Genomic DNA, 21,476 nt, shown 5'->3' with positions numbered 1-21,476 from the left:
AATTATAATCTTAGGTTTAATAATTATTAATACCTTTAAAAGAAATATAAATTATTAATTAAACTCTTACTTAAGCCGAGCTAGGTATTATACCGCCGTATATACTATTTAAAATACTCGTATAATATATACTTAAAGCTAATAAATCCCTTTATATTATCAGTAAGTACTAAGTTAAACGATTCTTTAAGCGCTACCCCTTTATTAAATCTTACCTTTCTTAATATATAAATTTTAAATATATATATATTACTTTTAAAGAAGCTATTTATATCTTCTTTAATCGACTTAATTACCCTATAATTAATTTAATTACCCCCTTAAATATTTAAAATATTAATAAAGTTAATATATAAATAAGAATTAATTTTAATTAAAAAGTAGTTGAATTATCTTATTAATAAAGGATTATTATTAAGGAGTTTATTAATAAAAAGTAAATAATTATAATCGAAGCTATTAATATTAAAAATTAATTCTACTTACCTTTAATTATCTTTAAAGGGATATAGGTTTAAATTTAATAATTCTTAAATAAAGGTAAGTCCGTTACTTTAGATATTAAAGACTAGGTATTTACTACTTCTTCTAAAGGTTAAATTAATAATAAATTAGCTTTAATATAATTAAAAAGGTATTTATACTTTAAATAACCCCTTTAAATAAAGAGGACTAGCGCTTCTTTATATTAGATAACTATGCCTCTTATAATAGTAATACCTTTATAAAAGCTTATCTAAATTATTATATCTTCTTACTCTTCCTCCTTACTTATACCTCCTACCTCCTTTAACCCCTTAACTTAAGTATATTTAATATCTTAAAGGGGTAGTATTATCGGGAAATAACGTTATATTATTTAAACCTTAATAATATAAAGATAAATAAATATGAATTTATCTATTATTATATAATAATTAAAAGATACTCCTTTAAGTTATATATAATTACCGGTAGCTAGCGTACTACCGGTATCTTCCTTAAAGATATTAATAAGCTCTTTAATAGCCGACTTAAACGGTAAAAGGTATAAAAAGAGGATACCTAAAAGGCCCTCCCTATACTTAATCTAAACGAATAATTCTTAGTTCTTATAATATATATATTAAAGAATAATCGCTAGCTTAAAGATCTAACTAATCGGTTAAATAATAAAGAAATAACATTTAACGGCGTGATTAAGAGATTAATATTTAAAAAAGTTTAAAAAGTCTCTTAATAATTTAAATAATTAGATCGGTTAATTAAAATATGAGAAAGTCTAATTAAAAATTAATTTAAAAAGAAAGAGGTTAAAAAAGAAAAAGTATATTATTCTTAATCTTAACCGGAAGTAAGCGATAGTATAGGAGGTACGTTAAATAAAGAAGGAGGTAATAAACTACCCCCTATAAACTTTATAAACCTAAACTACTTCTAAACCAGGAGGATTAATTTATATTAATAATAATAAAGAATTTAAAACTTAGAACTCGATTAAAGTAGATATTAACTAATCGTATATTTTTAATTATTTTAATTAATTTAATAAACTATTATTAATATTATTAATATTAGAAAGTATTACTATTTTTAACCTGTTGTAGGGAGGGGGTGTTATACCATGTGGGTGGTTGACTTACTATGCAGCGCAGCTCTTAAATATTTCATACATGAAGAGACGAGATGGAGGCGGCCACTTCGTACTTTGACACGAGTACATAGAAATTCACACACAAAAGGATACTGAGTAATGCTTTGGTACGTATAGGAGTCACTGGGATTTCGAAGCAAGGCGGCAAATGGAGATTAAGCTCAAAGGCTGTGAGCATTTCATATTTATCGTAAAATAGTGATATCTGAAGAAAAGTCTATAAAAAGTTTGGAATCGAAGATAAATAGTACATAGATGTTTGTAGGGGAGAGATGGGCGGAGTTTGTCCTTTTGGTTTTTGGACTCTCTTATTGCCTCCACGAGCCCCAATAAGTGTTGCCTGCCGCCGTGAACGCGTCGCCGAGCTGGTAGGAGGTGGCACGGAAGTAATCCTGCATCCGGCCCATACAGACGGGGTTCACCAGCACTGGTTCTTGGGGCCAGCAGTTGCCGTCGTCGACTTTGAAGTCGGACGCGACGCTGGTGCGGCGGCTACTGAAGTCCGACCCGGCCGAAAAGACCGACGACGCGCTCGATACGGAAGAGCGCCCGCGTAGGTGGTGTCGGTTGTTTTGGTAGGCCGCCAGGGGCGTGTCGGGCTCGTCTTCCTCCTCGACCACATCGGTCTGCACGCAGGCATCGGCGTAGCAGCTCACGGGCCGCGGCCGCCGCACGGGGATTCGGGGAGGGGTCCGCTGGATCTCCTCGGGTATTGACGACTGTTGTTGCGATAGCGATGCGGGATAGTCGGATTGAAAGTTGCCTGAACTCTCACGTCTCTCACGCAACGATGTAGAGTTGAGCGAGTGGTTGGATGACTGTGAGCGCACCGACGAGGAGCGACTGGGCGTCCTGGATGTGTTGTTGCTGTAATCGGATCCGGCGGGCAAAGGAGCGGGGGCGCTGGGCCCGGCTTGCAATGTCAGCGGTAGCAACGAAGTGCGTCGCGATTTTCGCTGTTCTTCCGTCTCGGTCGGGTCGAGCGGGACCTTGGGCAGTGATAACGTCCTCCTATTGCTGTTGGAGGCCCAACCCAAGGACGATAGAGTGGCTGACCGGCGCCGGCTGGCCTTGTCCAGCACCTCGGGCGCATCGGCTATGAACGAGATTCTCCTGGATCTCGAGGCGCTGGAGGACTCGCGCGGCGCGAAGGTCGAGGCTCTGTTTAGACTGAAGGGTCTCGGGCTGGGTTCGGTCGGCTTCTGGTCGACCTTGCCATTCTGGTCCGAGGCCAGGAATTCCCCTTCACGCGGTCCCAAGATCACTTGTAGTGATCCGAAATCCCTTCGGCTATTGTCTGGCGGGAAGAGCCATTCTTGAAGTTTTGGTGGCAGCCCATGGCTATCTGAGGGATGGGAGAGACTATAATCAGATGTGTGTTCATGGGTAGGTGGCAAGCTTGGTTTCTCATACCTTGTTGATACTGGCCGGACCGAGTCTTCCAACAGATGTAGAAGCTTCCCTGGGGTCCAAGTGCAGTGACGGCTAGCTCGACAATACTGTCTGGATTACTTGGGTCTCTGCTCAGTTCCTCTAAGCGTTTAGATAGCATCTCATTCCGGACAATTGGCTGTTCATCGTAGTCCACATCTCATCAAGAGACAGTTCCGTAGGTTCGCCTTCCAGAAGAACGAGGGTTGAAGACAAGTACGGACGAAGGCGCCAGGCGTTGGTCGCGTAAGTATTAAGAGTAGAGTACGGGAATAATCGGAAGTATTGGTTCAACAACAGCAACGACAGCGGCAATAACAAGGAGCAACCCCAACCATAATAAAACAATCACGAGAACAGAATTAATGTTGTGCAGATCGGACAGCCAAATAAGAATCCCCACAAGTAGCCGTGACACCAACTTTAAAGGAAAGGCTCCGGTGTTCCTTGCATCGCACAGTCAAAGTACGTGGAATGCCAGCCTCATCTGGGCACGAAGTCGCTCAAACAGATGGTGATGCAGCTTTTGCGACAATCCCAGTGGGGAATGGGCCGTCTCCAGCGCTCTCAGGGCTCCCCACTTGCCCTAAAGAGCTTGTCGCGGGCCCCCTACACGCCCCGAAAGGCCCCTGCAGGACAAGCTGCGGGCCCTGGCAGCCCCTGTCGCACCCCTGGCCATCGTACAACCCAACGGTTTGTCGTACGATCCAATTCCGATTACCTTCGATGACCGCCAACCTCGAAAGGTTATGAGAGCATCGGGGTGACCAGGGCTATATACTCGATTTGCATAACCCATGTCTCCGCAGGCCCTGTCCCGACTTTCGAGAAGCTCTTCGCGTGGCTTTGGGAGTGGACCAACTGCCGTGTCACCCAGCGCCCTGGACCGCGCTGTCTGTGTATTGCCACCTCAAACGGCCAAGCCCAGAAAACTGGCCGTTGTTCGTGTGTTCCCTCTGATTTAACACGCCATCGGATTTCTAGGGACGGAGGACGCAGGGGAAATCCCATATCGCCGATCAATTGGCACAACTGAATAAGAACGATGAAGCTTTGGCAGTCTTGGTAATGCCGCGGACCTGATTCGTCGACCACTGCTATGCCGGTCCTTGGCACGGGGTCGACGACGTTGGGAACATGTTCACCACACGTCGACAGTTAACGGTTGTCTTATGATGAAGCGAGGGCTGACCTGACTTTGACTTTTATTGGCACATTACCTATCCTAGTACTATGTGACTGCAACTGGTGTTGCCTGGGTCTGCCCTACCGCCGGGCCCGCTACTTTCTCTGGATCCTGCTGCTGCGGATTTGCATGTGTCTCTATGGGTTGTGATGCTTGTTCTCGTTGTTGTTCGTGCCCCTGTCCCTGTGCCTGTTCTTCTGAGCCCTTCCCTTCTGCCGACCGTTGCGCTTCTTCCATCCTTTGCTCTTCTTCCGCCCTCTCTTGCTGTTGTTTCGCCAGCATCTCGTCCAGTGTCACAATATCCTCGTCGTCGGGCTTGGTCACCTTCTTCTCCCTCCTCGTCAGCTCCACATCCAACACTCGGGTGCCAGGTGGCAGCTTATCCCTCAGGCCGTTGTCGTCACGGTCATAGTATAGCGACCAGACGGCCGGCGCCACCTCGACCGCCGCAAAGCCCTCCCAGCCCTCAAAGGTCATGCGCCGGTCTTGCCGTGTGCAGTCCCAAGGGCCAGTGAGGTTGGGCTGGGCGTAGTCACGTACGCCGTACTTGACTTCATATGTGTCCTTGTGCACGTATATCCAGTTCAGAATGGGCGCCTCATCAGTTATCGTACTCACAAGGCCCTCATACTCTGAATCTGGGTAAGGTAAGAAGTAGCCATTGAATTTATGCGGCTCCAAGCCCGTGCCGTCAAAGTCCGGGATATTGCCAGTATCCACGAAGAGCTATACGATGTTGCGGATCAGTGATCTATTTGGTATGAAGAAAGATAGATGTATGGGTAGGTTCGGAAAGCGGACCCGACCTACCTTTGACCCTTTCAACACAATCGTCTTGCCGTGCAGTTCATGACTCCGATTTGAAGATGACAGGCAATTTACCATGAGATTGCACCGCTGTGCCCGGTGTTCTTCGCGGCGGTTCTTTGACTGACTCTGGCGGATGGCTTCTTGAGTGCCCAGCATGGCCGGGCACGTGGTGATTGCTAGGAGCATTCCTAGTACCATTTTGGCGGTGTGTGTGTGTGTGTGTGTGTTTGAACGTATGTGTGTGTAATTGATCTGCCAATCCCCCTCTCTCAACGGAGGCAAGGAAGTACAACTAAAGGTAACTCTAACGGCAAATAGAATATGGCTCGATGCAAGATATGGACAGACATGGACGATCAAGGGGGTTATGGATATCGCCAACCGACTTACTGGTTCGTCGCGTGTTGGGCGGGTTGCTGTCAGATGGGGGAGACTAGGGAAAGCACCGGAGCAGAATGCTCTAACGAGAGAGCTTAGCTGTGTCTTGCGGAAACAAAACAAAGCCTACGATCCCTGAGACCTAGGGTCTGTCCCTCTTTGCCACCTCCCTTCCGTCGTCGCGTCGTCTTGGGAAGGTCTTGGCCTTCTAGACGACTTCGCATATGCTTGTTTCAGACCTGAGGCTCAAAGTCTTAGCTGCAAGAATGGCCTTATGCTCGCGCCATTTCTGGCCCCACCACTCGGACCATTCCGCCCCACGGCCAGTAAATGGCCTACAGCTGGCCTATTGCGTGGCTGGTCAAGGCCTAAACGGGCCTAAACGAGGCTCCATAGGATTTTCTCCGGTGCGACATCGACCCCAGGTTCCGTCTCATGCGGATTTGCCGGTTGAGACCCCTACTCACTGCTCGTGCCTACGGACCAGAACGGAGTCGTTCATCAAACCCTTTGGGCGGCTTGAGCGTTAGACAATGACCGTGTTTGTGCTACCGTGTGTGGCCCTTTGGCGTGCCTCTGGCGAGCAAACGCGCCATCGGATGGATCTCAGATAAGCGCGATGTAATGCCAGGACACTCTGGACCCTCCAAACCGCTCGAAACAGAAAATCACCAGGGGCTACGGTCCCATTCTTCGCCGAAAATCATCAGACGAGCCCGACCTGTGCGTCCAAGGTCGGCAAAAACGGTCTGATTGTTGAGAACAGACCCGAAACCCTGGCCATCTCGACTGGGTCTGGAGCTGCAACACTAACCACAACACCATGCGTGGCACATTGCATTGGACGACGGCGATACGGAGCGACTAGTCAGTTGCAAATCTGCCGTTAAGGAGAAGCTGCCAATGTCTATTTAAGAGCTTGACAGATGCAGTCCATATTCGATTTCCTCTCTCTCCTCACCACCATCCAACTCACCAACCTCACTCCCATTCTCAAGATCTCTGGAGATCAATATTTTACTTAATTCTGAGCCTGCACGGTTATATCTCGAAGCAAGACCCTTCCAACCACCAAACACCCCAATCCCAAACAAAACCATCCCCAACTCCACAATGGCCTCCACCACTTCCGCGTAAGTTTTTGCGACGGCGACTTGGACTCGCCTGCCAACTTCATGCATACCACCCGCGGGCTTAGCTAATCACCTCCTCAGTATGCCTACCAAGGACACCACCTTCGACTCTGACTCCTCCGACGGACAGGCTCGTGGCGGACGCCGTCAGCTCCAGCAGGTCGGCACTGGCCTTCCTCCTCTGCCCACCAGCTCCGGCTTGTCTCAGCCTGCCGGTAAGTACTTACTAGAAAAAGCCCTACCCACCGCCACCAGGACCCCAGGCTGACCCATCATCCATCTACAGGCCAGCTCCTCCGTGGCGCAGTCGACGACCAGGGCAAGAACACCAAGGCTGCCCTTATGGTCGGTATCAAGCTCGATCTTGAGGCTGAGGTCCACCTGACGGCTCGTGTCCGTGGTGACATCGCCATTGGTCTGTACTAGAGCGGGCGACTTGTCTTTTTACCCGGTTGCGATTGGCTGGTCCGAGACCGGCCGGGGAGAAAATGTCGCTGTTTTGGTGCAACTCGGCTGGTTTGATTTGTATTCGCATGATGGCATGTTTGGCATGTTGAAAAGGCGTTGGAAGATGGTTCTTACTTCAGGACAACAATACCCCCCAATCATATAACCTGCGGCTTAGAGCGATGCCGCGCGCCCTTATTGGGCGAATTGATTTGCAAATTATCTAAACCCTGCTCGACTTGACTTGACCGTGATTTGCCAACTCTACGGCTTGCCTAACTTGGTTTATTTAGTCATCTGCCAGTTCTCTTTTGTGTGGCTACGTAGCTGTCCAAAGGTGGTGCTTACGTTGAACTGGATGACCGAGTTAAGTAAGTAGGCACCTAAAGCCGGAATACCCCTGATTGGCTCCAGTAAGTTCTTGAGTAGATCGGGTATTTGTCAATCAGCAAGCACGCGACCCAATCAAAACGCCCCGGCAGCTTACAAATGGCGAGCCGCGACGGAAATAGTTGGCGAGATAGGCTATTGCAATCTGCGTGTCTGACCGACTTTGCCCTGCCGGCCCAGTCCTACGTAACCCCCTTTTTCTTATTCCACATCTGACTTCCACGATAAGCGATCGATGATGGGCGGAGTGTCGCCTCTGTGTCATTTGGTTGGTGCTGATGCTCCTGCTGCCGCGGTCAATTACGTGCTCATGGAGTCTTTCCTCGCCTGCCGCGACTCCTTATCCCCGAACCGACTGCCGGGCATCCCGTCCTGCACACCGGTGCTCGAAGCCGCGCCAGAAGTTTCCAAATACTGCAAGCAGCTTAGCTCCCCTGCATCCGCAACGCATGCTGAAGGGCGCAGCAGCAAGACCCAATTCCCACCGAATTCCGACGCATCTCCCTATTCTTGACCCCAGTCGAAAGGGACACGCCGACAGGCTTACCTCATTTCCTAACTGAAAACGAGCACCCGACTCGGAACACCTTACCACATACTACTTTGGCGGCCCGTGGCTTAGGTAAATAAGCGCTATACTTGCCTATCAGTCTCCCCACAAATGCAGATAGATAATTATGCATGCACCGCTTTAGGTGATTGACTCATGCAACGGGGAGGGCCATTCTCTTACTTACCTTGAAGAGACCACAATAAGAACTGTACAGTCCCTACTGCCACTTTTGGCTTTGCTGGAAAAGGACCTCGAGAAGTGCGTGCGAAGCTTGACTTATCAATATGCAGATTACTAACACGACGGATGAGTTGGGCATGTACCGGGACTGGGAGGGCTATAGGGGTGTCATCACTCGACTATACAGCGACGAAAACAGGCCTCTGAAGGAAGTCGTGCATATCATGGCTCGAGAGTACGACTTTCAGGCTACGTGAGTGTCCCCGGCCTTGGAGCTTGGAATGTTGCCCCTTTATAGGTTGTCATGTTCACTGTTCTGAAGCGGGTAAAAGTACGGGTACATAAGGCTAATGATGCTACTCCATTATCAGAGAGAAAATGTACAAAGACCGTCTAAAGCGGTGGGGCATCCGAAAGTACATGAAGTCTGCACCCGCCGGCGAGGGAGAGCTACCGACTAAAAGAACGTTGACTCCACGCCATCGCGAGCTCGATCCACACCGGATCCGGCAGTTTCTTCATCAGTCGTCCTTTCGCTTGCGGAAATCCGCGCCGGGCAAGAAGGCCACCATTCTTTCCACCTCCCATCCACCTTCGCCGACCACGCTGAATACACGTGGCGACCTGGCTGGCATGGAAGTGGCACTGCAGGCTGCGACGACCTATACCAACACCTGCTTCGAGACAGGGGCATGGGACTTTTCCCTGAATATTTCGGGTTTGATACCCAACCAGTGGCGTTTTGGTACCAGAAATTGTTGTTTGCGGCCGCGAAATTGCAAAGTAGACAACATCTGCCAGCCAGTTTTGACCTTCTGCACAGCATATTCGATGAATATCGCAGTCTTTTATATCGACAAGATCCCTCGCTAGTTATCTTGAGCCTCCTTGCCATCGTCGACCTCCTCGCGGTAGGAGACGAGCTAGCCCGGGCCTTTGTGCGGTACGCCGCGCCCCTGGCCCGCATCGAGCTGGGTGAGCGCCACCCGCTCGCCGTGCTCTGGACCAAGCTTGAATCGGTGCAGGAGCCGCGTCACCTCCAGGAGGCCGTGCGGACCATGACGAGCGCCGAGCTTGACACGGTGGACCGTAACTCGGTGCCGGGCAGCCTGTACCCGACACGGTCGCGCGTCATGGTGACACTGGCGCTGTACTGCAACGGGCTGATGGACGCCGTCTCGACCGAGGCCAAGCTGCAAGCCATCTACACGGTCATGTGGTGGTACCGCGCCCAGGGTGGCGCCGACTCCCGGGGCGGCTGGATCGACTGGCGCCATCACCCGCTGTCCCAGGTCGCCATCGATGACATCTGGGACGAGTCCGGCGGCGACCCCCAGCGTTTCGACGAGATGCGCAAGCAGCTTCCCTTTGCGCGCCGGCTCCGCCACTCGAAGCGGCTGTTGTCCTTCGAGTGCTGGGCCGACGTCGAGGAGTTCTCCCGCCAAAAGCGCATCCAGGCGCGCGTTAGCCTTATGGAGGGAGACTATACGGCGATGCTGCAGGACCTGGCGTACGATGAGGCCATCCGATGAGGCCAAAAACATGACCAAAATATACAAAGATGAGGACGAAGGGGGCTGTAAACAGCATGTATTTAGAATATCAGTTTGACCGTAAATAGATCATCGAAGATTTACCCGTGTCCCATCTCTCGCCCACCCCTTCCCCTTACTTCTGAATTATTTTATTTCTTTATTCTTTATTGAGCAGTTAACTTTCATTACCTTTTAGCCTTTTTGCTTTTTCGTATAATGCATAGCAAACATGGCCTATGCGTAAAATAGTAATAGTTCGTTTGGAACTACTAGTAATTAGTTGCTCTGAGACTTCATGCAAAGAAATCGTGCTAAAGAACGAGCACTCCACTTAGCCTGATGGAGAATGGGCGGCCAATGGCAGCAAAAGCCGCAAGTAGCCATTTCCACTTGTCGTCGTGTCCCCTCTTCTGTTCACACTCTCTGTCCGAGAACAAACAGAAAACACGGACCAGAATAAGCCTTCTTCTTCCCAAGCTGCTGTAAAAATGGCGGTACCTTCCATAGTCCTGATCCCCGGAGCCTCTGCGCTGCCCAAGTTCTACCAAAACATCGTCGATGCTGTCACGAAACACGGCATTCCTATCCAGGCCCTGCATCTCCCCAGCGCCGGCCTCGAGACCGGGGCCAGGCCGGGCCCGCCGCCGACCTTGCAAGACGATGCCGCTTTCATCGCCGAGCACGTCGCGAAGCTCGCCGACGCCGGTAAGGACGTCGTCATCCTCACTCACTCGTACGGCGGCGCGCCTGCCACCGAGAGCGTGAAGGGACTGAGCAAAACCTGTCGCCAGAAGCAGGGCCTTGAAGGGGGAGTCGTTAGGATCGCCTACATGACATCTTTGGTGCCCAAGCTGGGAGCGTCCGCCTACAGCGCGCTGGCAGCTATGTCACCAGAAGATCAGGCCCCGATTGTAGTCGATGTTGGTTTTCTCCCTATTCCCTTTCCTTCTTTCCCATCTGCCATCTTGTTCGCCTCGAAGCAGTAACCTAACTCATCATCTCCAGGAGGCTGGTTGGATCTATTATACCGATATGACCAGGTTGGCCCAACTGTCATTCACCGACTTGCCACTGCAGGAAGGCATAGAATGGGCGAGCAAAATGGTCAAACAGTCAGCTGCGAGCTTCGCCACTCCATTGACGTATTCTGGCTATAAGGATGTGCCCGTGTCGTATCTGCTCTGCAAAAACGATCGCACCATTCCGCCCTCCATTCAGCAGGACGAAATTGACATGATTGAGCAAGAGACGGGCAAGAAAGTGGACGTCACAAGCATCGACTCTGATCACGTTCCTCTTCTCAGCCACCCTGAACTTGTCATTGACTGGATCGTCAAGTTGATGGAAAAGGAGTGAGATATAAGGGAAATCCCAAAGGACACATTGTTTTGGGTACACGTTTCTAATAAATTCCCTACATACATATAATAGTTTGTCTCCAAATAATTGCAGAGTCATCTAAATTGAGTGTGTCCATCTTCCTCCAGTACAGGGCCAGGTACAGTACCACGCGGCCTATACATTTCGAGCCAGGGTGCTTACTGGCAGTAGTACGGCTTGAGCGCGTGGTACATCTGTTATGCATGCGTTAACCTGCGGTAACCAGAAATTGTATTGGCTCGATGACCCGGATGGTGTTTTTCCAACCGCTTTGCGGCGGCGGCTTCAAACTCACGAGAGCTCAAGTCTGAGAATTACGCAGCAGTAATTGCAGATCCCCATGGTGGCAGTCTGTTAAATCAGGTACCTTGAGTATTTATGTATATATATTAGTTACCTGGGCATTAAAATGACAATTAGTCCGTCCAAAATGACAGCTCCTACTTTCCCACGACCGGCGGCATCTTCGCAACCAGCTTCTTGCTCAGCTCGACCAGTGAGCTTGCGTTGGTGATGTCGAAAGAGCTGAGCTCCGCGCCCACGCTCACGCGAACCCAGCCACGCAGCTCGGTTGCGGACAGCGAGTCCAGACCGTACGTGGCGGGCGGCTTCGCGGGCTCGATCTCGGCCTCGAGGCGCAGGGCCTTGCCGATCTGCACCGCCAGTAATTCGACGCCGGCAGCGATGAGCTTCGCCTCGTCCTCCTTCGATGGCGGGCCCGACCCAGTTGACGCGTGAAGAACGCGGAAGGCTCGGGTCGCCTGCGCCAGTCGTTGGCCTTCCTCATCAGCCGCGGACAGATCAGCAGTATTGGATGCGTCGTGGCTGCCGGCGAGGTAGGCAAAACGGGGATCCGCGGCCAGATTATCGAAGCCAAAGCCATTATCGCCCCCTCTCAAGTCGCCGATGCCGGTGATCATCTGGGCCCTGCTAGCCATGTTGATGGGCTGTTTGGGATCTTGCTGCATGATTGAGTAGCTCAGAACTTTGCGTAGCACCCGTTCGTTCAGAGGCGTCCATTCCGACCTATCGAAGCGCTGTTCTAGAGACTCGCCTTGCTGCGCCACGTAGCCGACATCCTGGATGACGCCAAGGTCGATCGAGTTGGCGGCGAGTCCCAATCCCTGGCGGTAGCTGGCGAACGCGTCAAGGAATGTGTTGGCGGAGGCATAATTGGCCTGTCCCTTGGTTCCAATGATGCCGGACACGCTTGAGAGCATGGTGAAGAAATCGACGTCTTGGCCCGATTCTTGGAGGGCGAGATGGATATTCCAGGTGCCTTGGACCTTGGCATCAACTGCCGCATGGTAATCATCTACTTCCATCGCCTCGAACGGCTTGTCCTATATTTGATGTGCGTCAGTAGTAGCCTTTTGACCGTTCGATAATTGCTATGCATTTGGATTGCCATACCCGCAGAGCCATAGCGCCTTGGATCACGCCACCGATGGGAGGCTTGATCGAGCGCACAACACGTTTGACAGCTTCGATGTCTCGGATATCGCCTTGGACAGCGATCACACGGCACCCATACACCCCACAATCCCGAATGATCCTGGATGACTCTTGATCTCCGCAGCCGCTCCTGTTGTAGACAAGGAGATGACGGGCGCCGTGGCGTGCCATGTGCACTGCCAGGCTTCCACACAGGCCTCTCAGACCCCCGACAATGAGATACGCCACGTCGGATCGAAGCTGAAGGACCCGAAGCATTGGCTTGATGGGAACTTCGATGTCCGTGTCCTTGTTAGTCCTAGATATGACAATCTTCCCGATCTGCTCCCCACCACGGAGCCGGACAAGAGCATCCGGGATGGCGTCAAACCCGTACGTTGACATAGGATGGGTAGGTTCAATTCGCCCTTGCTCGATTAGATCAAAAGTCTCCTTCAACAGCCTGAGAGTAGGAATGCCGCTGTCAGTCATTTGCATGTGATACAGGTAACTAGGGCTCATGAGAGGGCGATGCAAACCTTTCAATGAGCGCGTCGGAGACGACTTTTGTGTTGGACAGATCGACTGGACGATATGAGCAGCCCCTATCGAAGGGTTCCATTGACAGCCTGTTACGGTCGACCATGTCCTTCTTTCCAATCTCCACCAAAGTCCCGCCGTCGGCACAGATTCTCCATGAAGCGTCTAGCAGGTCTCCCGTCAGCGAGTTGAGGATCAGGTCTACTCCGCGTCCGCTCGTCACGCGAAGAATCTGGTCGGCGAATTCGGCGCTCCGAGAGTTGAATATGCGCTCTGAGGGCATGTTGTACTTCTCCACAAGATATGTCTTCTTCTTCTCGCTGCCAACAGTAGCAAATACCTATTTGTCGGATAGCGATGATTGTCAATCAGGACAGTCAGGCCTCGGGATTCGCGAAGGGGCCTTTCATCATGATGAAATACTCGCAAAGACCGTGTAGAGGGGGAAGACTTACCTCTGCCCCTTTGTAGCGGGCCAACTCAAGGGCAGCCAGTCCCACGCCCCCTGCCGCTGAATGGATGAGGACGCTCTGCACCATTAGCATTTAAGTGGCCAAATTTGGAGCATGGATTCCTTACTTGACCCTTGCGTAGATTGCCGAGATGGAACATGGAATAGAGCGAGGTGCAATACACGATGGGAATCGTCGCTGCCAGGTCAAAGCTCACCCCGGAGGGTATCAGCTGGGCGCGGGATTCGGGAACTCGACATCGGTTCGCAAACATAGCATTACGCAGCGCTACAACTCGGTCGCCCTGTTGAAACTTGGTAGCCCTCTTTCCCAAACGCGTAACAATGCCGGCGCATTCAAGACCGAGGGCGTATTCGTTTTCGGGCACAATCCCCATGGCCGTAACGACGTCCTGTGGCGTGATTCGTCGGAGTCAGTCGGACCTCACTGGATCCCCAACTGGATACACATTCCTGGAGATAATGAACGTACCTTGAAGTTGATACCTATAGCCACCACCTCGACCTCGATCCATTGCCCATCCAGCTCGGGGAGTTCGCCGGTGTCTGTTTCATGCCACGCCATATCCAGAGTACCGACTCGCTCAGCCATCAGTTGGACGCGGTTAGGGTAGAAAAGAGCGCTCCGCGGATAGATGGCACACCATCATCCTCAGCTCGCTTGAACACGCTCAGGGGCGTGTCGGGTATCACCCTTGGTACGTGCAACACACCCCAGCGCTCCGCGTATTCGGCCTCGGGCGCGCCACGACGAATTTCGCTTAGGATCTGCACCACCCGCGGCCACCAGGCGGATCCATCGCCCGAGTAATCCGAGCTCATGTCCAATGTCGTCAGCCTGGCCGTCAGATCCTCGCGCCGCACTACGCGGAACAACCCCTGCACCAGTGCTCCGTCCGGGTTCGTGACGCCGAGCTGCGCGCCTTTGGTGACCCAGAGGACGGGAATGCCGGAGCCAAGAAGAGTCTTCAGAGTCTCCCAAATCCTGTAGTTGGCGTATCGGAGCACCGAATGGGATAACTCGTCGGTGACGAGAACTATGCTCTTCGGCCCGTGAACCTCGCTTATATCTTTAGACTCCGACACGATGAATCCAGATTCTGCCAGCGACGCACTTAAACCTGGTGGTGGATAAGTGCCAGGCTCGCTGAAGCTGACGACGTGGATGCTCCATGGGTCGTCATGCACTCCGTGCGAATGATTCCCTTCTCCAACGTATTGGTATAAGTACGATGAGCTGCAGCTGACAATATTTGACTCAACCCGAGGTAATGAGCCCATGAAAACTAACCCATTATCTGTGCTTGTAAGAACATGGGGTATCCAAGAGCTGGGCGAATTGGTATCATTGGATGTTGACACCTGACTTTTGCCATTCAGCAACACGGCTGAGTCCTGTAACAAAGCCAACAGGATGAAGGCACCGTTGCTAAGAAGAGACCTTGTGCCGTCGACCACAGCCTCAACGGTAGATACAACGATCTGAGGGACCCTGATGATGGCGAGGTCGTACTTCGCCGTGCCGTCAATACCGAGGCCTTCGCGTTCTGGGTTTGCCAAGTAGAACGAGGTGTTTGGCATTGCCTCATACTGTGCTTGGACAGCCACCAAGCCTTCGGCGCTAGACGACGCGAAGCCATACCGAGAATACGCCGCCCGGGCACCGGTATCAGTGGCTCCAAACCAAAGGCTTGATGGATCCGATTGACCAAGGTCTACCTCCAAGACACTAATGGTAGGCTTCTTATGAGAAATTAGATCAATGACATGGTCGAGCATGGTCGAGTGGCTGCTCGATCTTTCCCGGAGCAACTGGTCCTGGCTTAACAGTGTAACATCCGGTTTCCAGGACATGGCACTGAAGCGGTGCGGATCTGGACTTCTGATGACGTCCAATTTGATGTACCGTAGATTCCGTACCTTGATAAAGGTAGCGCCGGTCTGCGGATCGTGTATGGATATGTTCGCCAGCCAATTCTTGGCTAAATCCTGACGCCCACGACCAGAGTAGGTCGAACTCGCGAGAGATAAGCCCTTCACCAAACACGCAGGCACTTGGTTGATAATCATGTCATCAACCATAGAAGGTACCATGACGTCCTGAATCGAGCTGCGATCTCCACAAGCATTGGCTGCAGTAGCTGTCTGGAGCATACTGTCAAGAACGGCAGGGTGGAAGGGGTAGTAGGACTGGGGAGTCCATTTTGATGTTGGGGCAGCCAGGGAGACCAGTGTGCGACAGGAGCGTGTGCCATTGGAAGATTCGATGCTTTGGATATTTCGAAAGGCTGGCCCAAAACCCATACCAATCTCGCTCTGGGCCTTGTACCAGGGCTTGGCAGGTTGCGACAACTTGAGGGGTTCCAAGTCAGTGCCCGAGATACTCTCCCGCAGAGGGTCCTGGACGCGTACGAGGCCGTTACAATGCAAGACCTCCAAGTCCGAGTTCATGGTTCGAATCTGGAACTCATGCCAGCCCTTGCTGCCAGCGACCGGAAACAGGGAGAGCTTTATGAAGACTTTCTTATCCTCTTCAACCACCACGGCTTTATCGAACCGCACATTCCTAAACCGATAGCACAGCTCATTTGCCGCACAGCCTGTTATGTCTCCAAGCGCCGTATGCTTCTGATACATCGCTTCCAGTGCCATTGCCACTAGACCAGCCCCTGGTATCAGGATGTCTGTGCCCATCTTGTGGTCTCGAAGCCATGGCACGTCTTCTAGCAAGAGGTGTTTGTGCCACACCGGCATGTGCCACGAGCTGCTCAGTGTTTTGCTCCCAATCAGATCATGCGACGGGAACTGCTTGAACCGCCATTGGCGGCTCGCCTCGTTTTCGTGCCAGTACTTTACCATGTGATTCCACCGATAGTTGGGAAGGTCGACTATCGTGCGTACCCCTTTGTCGTACTCGTTGACCCGCGCAAAGTTGATATTGCTTCCGGAAGCATAGAGATGGCCAGCGAGATCAAAAAGAGGTTTCGACGCATGGCCATTTCTCGACCAGGAAGGATAGTATGTCATGTTCTTGTCCTGGGTCAAGGACTTGAGGGTCTGTTTTATTGGCCCAGCCAGGGCTCCTGATGGACCTATCTCGACGAGGATGGTGGGCGAATGGGCACTCGAAATCATCTTCTTCAATGTCTCCTCGAAGCGGACTGGAGAGTTCATATTGGCTTGCCAGTAATGAGAGTCTGTTGGCATGTCCAGCTTTGAAGCCATCACGGTCGAATACATTTGGATTCTTGGAACACAATCCCTTACCGGGGCGAATTTAGCATCGGCACCCAGAAGGTCTAGGTATCGCTTGCTGATCGCCTCTACCAGCGGGGAGTGGTAAGCCACATCGACCTGTAACAACCTCGAAAAATGTGAGGCCGATTTAAGCTCCTGGTTCAGGGCCTCCAGATCCGCTTTGTTTCCAGAGATCGTCAAACTTTTCGGGACTATTGTAGCACGAGATCGATAGGCGGCCTTCAAAGTTGGCGAGAAACGGGGCCGCAGCCTCTGCGGACAGGCCTATGGCGAGCATACCCATACCAGGCTCGTTTCCCTCGCCACTGCGGCCTGCATGGACGGCTGCTTGGCCCCTATAAAACGCTGCTCGCAGCGCACTGGGTCGGTCAAGAAGACCAGCAGCATACGCGGCCGCGATTTCGCCCGACGAGTGACCGATGACACTACAAGGCTCGATGCCCCAGTCGCGTAGTATCTCCACCACGCATAGCTGCATTGCTGTGACAAGAGGCTGTGACATCTCCGGCTGTCGCACATGCTCAGATGTTCGTTCCGCCGTCAGTTCCGTAAGAAGAGACCATGATGGGGGATCTCGCATGCTTTGGAGGGTGGCGTCCAGCTCCTGTAGAATGGTCCGCGCTATCGGGAAGTGCTCGATAAGTGTTTTACCCATCTGAGGCCACTGAGCGCCTTGACCAGTGAACACAAAGCCGATCCTGGGCTCTTTCTGATCCCTCTTGGCGAACGTGAAATCCTTTTCGTTGAGTTCCATGTCCGAAGTGGTGACAAAAGCGCGGTGCCAAAGCCGGGAACGCCTCTCTGATAGCGTGTAGGCAAGGTCGGACAAGCTGCTGACATCGACTCGGGGATCGCTCAGGTGATCACAGAGGACCTTAACGTTGGCCTCCAGAGACACAGCGTCATTTGCGGACACTATTGCAACGTGTGGCTTTGGCGTACTGGTCTGATAATTGGCGTTCTCCCACAGAAGACTTCCAGTCGCTGGCTGATAAGAACAAGTATAATTGCGGCGAATATCGGCGTCGGCTTGCTCAACAATGGTGTGGGCATTGGACCCCCGAACCCGAAGGAGTTTATGCTGGCCCGCCTAAGGATAGTGTTTGGCCAAGGGAGGGCAGTTCTGAAGGCCTTGACTCTATTTCCAGAGAAATCGATGCTAGGATTTGGGACTTTGAATAGGGGCGTGCCCGGTATAATCCCAGTCTCCATGGCCAACACCACCTTAATCAAGCCCGACAAGCCAGCTGCCGGCTCCGAATGTCCAATGTTACTTTTAACCTTTTTTCTTAGAGTCAGATCAATTTGGGTCTATAAGTGTATCGGTTTGACTCACAGAACCGATGAGAAGCGGTTTGTCCGCAGGGCGACTTGGCGCAAAGACGGAACCTATGCCCTTCACTTCGGCAACATCACCAGCCTGAGTTCCGGTGCCGTGGCATTCGAGGTATGTTGTTTCGTTCAGCTCGGAGATGCCTGCATTTTCATATGCCTGACGGATGGCTTGAGCCTGAGACTCCCAATTTGGGCTTGCGATGCCCGCCGTTCGTCCATTACTGGTAGATGCTGATCCCCGAATCACGGCCCTGACCGGATCCCGATCCCGGATCGCATCAGCCAGCCTCTTGATGACCACACAACTCACCGCCTCGGCTTTGGCGTAGCCGTCGGCAGAGGCGTCAAAGGTATGGCAAAGGGCGGTAGGCGAATGAGCCTGGCCCACAGAACCAGCGTCCATGACATGGTCGGGGTTCAGATATAGGTTGCTGGCGGCAACAATGGCGGTGCCTACCTCACCAGACTGAATCATGCGGCACGCCAAGTCGATCCCAATGAGACTTCCCGAGCAGGCTGTATCGATAGTAATGCTAGGCCCCTTGAGATTGAGGCAGTAGCTGATCCTGTTGGCCAGAATAGCGCGGCCAATACCGACCGGATTGTTCGCTGGTCGATCTTCGGGGTCTCGGTTGTGCATGTCGCCATAGTCTATACAGGAAATCATACATTAGACTCCCCTCGCCAAAGGCGGCTTGCATGCTTCATGCAGAAGACCAGGACTCTGGAATTGGGGGGGGGATGCAGTAGACATACCAGATGCATACGACCCGACGAAACAGGCCACCGGGGCACCATTCAGACGTTCTAGTGGAATACCTGCATTCTCGAGGCCCTCCACCACAACCTCCAGCATCTGGCGCTGATTGGGGTCCATAGCAATAGCCTCGAGACCGGAAAGCTCAAAAAAGCCTGGGTCGAAGCTGGCGAGATCCAGACCCCCCAGGAACATGCCTCCAGGTGGACGCATCGTCCCTGGTTTTCCTGATCCGTCATGATGGCCGCGAATATTGAAACGCGAATCCGGTACCTGGTTTGATGCTATCCCCCCTTTTCCAAGAAGTCCTGCAACTTCCATGGAGAGTGATTTCCTCCCCGGAAGCCTTCAGGCGATGCCAACAATGGCCATGGGTTCTTGTTGGTAAGACATCTTGGGGGTCGCATGTGCTTGGAGTTGTCCTTTGGTTTTTTAAATTCTAGGTTACGGCTATCTTTGTCTACTCTGTGGACATTTATAGCTGCCGCGGCATGCTCTGACTACAAAGCACTCGTTTGTCAACTCTACTGACTGACCATATACAACTGGTTACGCTACTTATCTATGTACCCTGTATGTTATGCACGTAATCTTGGCTAGTGGTGACAACTCCATCAACCTTCGCGCGTAAGCTACTGAGCTGGAGGCTTACATGATGACTATTACTATCGATATACATTGTAACGACGGTAGCATCACTGCGAAGCATGCCGGTTGCGACTTATGGAAGATTTGCAATATTTAAAGACTTGCACGTTGTGTGTTTTGATTTCTTTTTCAAGCGTCTTCTCAGGACCTAATCGCGGAATTGGCTCTCCACCAACAGGCAATCATGACTACCCATAGTCTTGCCGAGTGCCGCATGCTTGATGGCACTATCATCAAAGGGTGGTTCTATGCAACCGAGAAGCCGGCCCCCGCCATCATCATGTCTCATGGGGTATGTTCTCTCGCGTCGACCGACTATGAGGATTGAGTTGAAGGCTGATGGCAGATTTGGCGGAGTATTAGTTTAACTGCGTCAAGGAAATGACTCTCCCCGAGGTTGCAGAAACGTTTCATTCGAGTGGCTTCAACGTCTTTCTGTACGATGCTCGCAGCGTGGGGGGAAGTGATGGAAAACCACGCAATTTGCTTGATCCGTTGCGTATTGCCGAGGACTTGTCCGGTGAGTAGTGGTACGCCGGCTGATGGTCTGATAACCAACCGCCTACGGCAGATATCTTCACTTATGTCGCCGACCCTTCGACTGTGGACTCCCGAAACATCGCGCTGTGGGGCATGTCCTTTGGTGCCGCCGTCAGCGCATGCTCAGCCGCGGTTGACCGAAGACCCAAGGCCGTCGTCATGGTGTGCCCTCTGTTTACCTACGTCCAGCCGCACCTGGCTGATAAGGCCTTTGCGCTGCTCATCAAGGACAGGATATCGCAGCTCCGGGGAAACGAGCCGTATTCCCTAGCCCCTTTTACTCCCCGCGGCGATAACCCGATCGGCATGGGCGGTGCTGGGGGACCAGGTGGCGTGGAGTCTTACAACCTGATGACCAGAGCTTCCCAGCTAGACCATCCAGACTTCCGTGATCAGATTTCACTCCAAACATATCAGAAATTGGCCATGTGGCGACCGATGGCATACTTGGATATGATGAAAGCGCCGGTCATGATGGTGATTCCGGAGTTTGACAACATCTCAAGTCCTTCAGAGCAGCAGGAAGCGTTTGACATGATCAAAAGCTCCATTGGGCGAAGGGAAGTGGCCATCTGTCCATCCTGACTGGCGAGGGGTCTTCTGAAATGATTCTGGACACAGTTAGATGGCTCCAGGAAGCGTTTGGAGTTGAGACCAGCTAGATAATTCGGACAGACACTAGATACTATCCTCAATCTCTTGTCCTTCCTGAGTCTATGAACAACATGACGGTAACCGAACCCCTGCGTCTACCAAGGCAGTACCTCGCCCTTGTAGTGCATGAACCTCTCTCCGTGGGTGCTCTTGGTGGCATCATCGATTAACTGCATCATACCATCATAAGATAAGTGGTTGATTTCTATCAATCAGTTCATACCTGAGTCAGCCGCTACTTTGAATCCCGTTGTATGTTATGTAGATGCTTACTGTGCTTGGCCAGCCTGTAAACCACACGTGTACTCGGACGTAAAGTAAAAATAAAAATACCTCGAGAGCCCCTGCGCTGGAACCTATGGTCACCCATTTCGCGACGGGGGACTTTCGCAGCAATGGGGGCACAGCCTGGTACAGCCATATAACACCCAGAACGTTGGTCGTGAGGTGTCTGTATATCGGGCGCCTTCACCTCGGATATGATCGGATACAATCGGATATACTACAGATATGCCAGCATTGGCGACAACCGTGTCCAGCGACTTGATCCCTTGCTCTATGAGCACCTTGACCGCCTCGGAGGGGGAGTATTCGATGGAAGAGTCGAGCTTGACCAGAATGAGACGGCTGTCCTCACCCTTGAGTAGATCATGCAGTACCATTGATGTCAGGCCTTCCGGGTCGCGATTGGCCGCGACGACGACGTGATCCGGCTTTGCAAAAAGCGCTGGGCCAGACCCTTTCCCAGCCCCCTGTTGGGGCCAGTAATTAAGACATCAGTG

The 21,476-nt window shown here is 51.6% G+C and overlaps 9 protein-coding genes across 9 annotated transcripts; 4 read left to right on the top strand and 5 right to left on the bottom strand.

Annotated features, from left to right (window-relative positions):
• Positions 1 to 1,941: 1,941 nt before the first annotated feature.
• PG998_003999 (uncharacterized protein) lies at positions 1,942 to 3,309 on the bottom strand (the record flags this gene model as incomplete). The annotated part of the gene is made up of 2 exons (XM_066870817.1): positions 3,047 to 3,309; positions 1,942 to 2,978 (listed from the first exon to the last, which is right to left on the bottom strand). The coding sequence occupies exons 1-2, from the start codon at positions 3,183 to 3,185 to the stop codon at positions 1,942 to 1,944; spliced, it is 1,176 nt and encodes a 391-aa protein (XP_066734567.1). The 5' UTR covers positions 3,186 to 3,309.
• A 986-nt stretch (positions 3,310 to 4,295) lies between these two features.
• PG998_003998 (uncharacterized protein) lies at positions 4,296 to 5,258 on the bottom strand (the record flags this gene model as incomplete). The annotated part of the gene is made up of 2 exons (XM_066870816.1): positions 4,296 to 4,976; positions 5,061 to 5,258. The coding sequence occupies 2 exons, from the start codon at positions 5,256 to 5,258 to the stop codon at positions 4,296 to 4,298; spliced, it is 879 nt and encodes a 292-aa protein (XP_066734566.1).
• Positions 5,259 to 6,431: 1,173 nt separating this feature from the next.
• PG998_003997 (uncharacterized protein) lies at positions 6,432 to 6,997 on the top strand (the record flags this gene model as incomplete). Its single annotated transcript, XM_066870815.1, has 3 exons — positions 6,432 to 6,571; positions 6,653 to 6,786; positions 6,858 to 6,997. The coding sequence occupies exons 1-3, from the start codon at positions 6,552 to 6,554 to the stop codon at positions 6,995 to 6,997; spliced, it is 294 nt and encodes a 97-aa protein (XP_066734565.1). The 5' UTR covers positions 6,432 to 6,551.
• Positions 6,998 to 8,245: 1,248 nt separating this feature from the next.
• Positions 8,246 to 9,673, top strand: PG998_003996 (Clr5 domain-containing protein; the record flags this gene model as incomplete). The annotated part of the gene is made up of 3 exons (XM_066870814.1): positions 8,246 to 8,394; positions 8,513 to 8,886; positions 8,943 to 9,673. 3 exons carry the CDS (start codon positions 8,246 to 8,248, stop codon positions 9,671 to 9,673), a joined length of 1,254 nt encoding a protein of 417 aa, XP_066734564.1.
• A 491-nt stretch (positions 9,674 to 10,164) lies between these two features.
• Positions 10,165 to 11,032, top strand: PG998_003995 (uncharacterized protein; the record flags this gene model as incomplete). The annotated part of the gene is made up of 2 exons (XM_066870813.1): positions 10,165 to 10,596; positions 10,682 to 11,032. The coding sequence occupies 2 exons, from the start codon at positions 10,165 to 10,167 to the stop codon at positions 11,030 to 11,032; spliced, it is 783 nt and encodes a 260-aa protein (XP_066734563.1).
• A 464-nt stretch (positions 11,033 to 11,496) lies between these two features.
• Positions 11,497 to 14,067, bottom strand: PG998_003994 (polyketide synthase 2; the record flags this gene model as incomplete). Its single annotated transcript, XM_066870812.1, has 6 exons — positions 11,497 to 12,399; positions 12,470 to 12,953; positions 13,030 to 13,370; positions 13,486 to 13,560; positions 13,610 to 13,894; positions 13,975 to 14,067. The coding sequence occupies 6 exons, from the start codon at positions 14,065 to 14,067 to the stop codon at positions 11,497 to 11,499; spliced, it is 2,181 nt and encodes a 726-aa protein (XP_066734562.1).
• Positions 14,068 to 14,093: 26 nt separating this feature from the next.
• On the bottom strand, positions 14,094 to 19,173 carry PG998_003993 (polyketide synthase 2; the record flags this gene model as incomplete). The annotated part of the gene is given in 5 exon segments (XM_066870811.1): positions 14,094 to 16,941; positions 16,964 to 17,691; positions 17,703 to 18,071; positions 18,097 to 18,746; positions 18,852 to 19,173. 5 exon segments carry the CDS (start codon positions 19,171 to 19,173, stop codon positions 14,094 to 14,096), a joined length of 4,917 nt encoding a protein of 1,638 aa, XP_066734561.1.
• Positions 19,174 to 19,684: 511 nt separating this feature from the next.
• On the top strand, positions 19,685 to 20,625 carry PG998_003992 (uncharacterized protein; the record flags this gene model as incomplete). The annotated part of the gene is made up of 3 exons (XM_066870810.1): positions 19,685 to 19,792; positions 19,864 to 20,020; positions 20,072 to 20,625. 3 exons carry the CDS (start codon positions 19,685 to 19,687, stop codon positions 20,623 to 20,625), a joined length of 819 nt encoding a protein of 272 aa, XP_066734560.1.
• A 164-nt stretch (positions 20,626 to 20,789) lies between these two features.
• PG998_003991 (Short-chain dehydrogenase/reductase SDR) lies at positions 20,790 to 21,356 on the bottom strand (the record flags this gene model as incomplete). The annotated part of the gene is made up of 2 exons (XM_066870809.1): positions 20,790 to 20,864; positions 21,198 to 21,356. 2 exons carry the CDS (start codon positions 21,354 to 21,356, stop codon positions 20,790 to 20,792), a joined length of 234 nt encoding a protein of 77 aa, XP_066734559.1.
• Between the last annotated feature and the right edge of the window lie 120 nt (positions 21,357 to 21,476).

Source organism: Apiospora kogelbergensis (assembly GCF_038363985.1).
Source record: "Apiospora kogelbergensis strain CBS 113332 chromosome Unknown utg000002l_segment0_segment0, whole genome shotgun sequence".
Lineage (NCBI taxonomy): Eukaryota > Fungi > Ascomycota > Sordariomycetes > Amphisphaeriales > Apiosporaceae > Apiospora > Apiospora kogelbergensis.
Note: the sequence above shows the minus strand (reverse complement) of the source record. Positions and strands in the feature narration are given on the sequence as shown.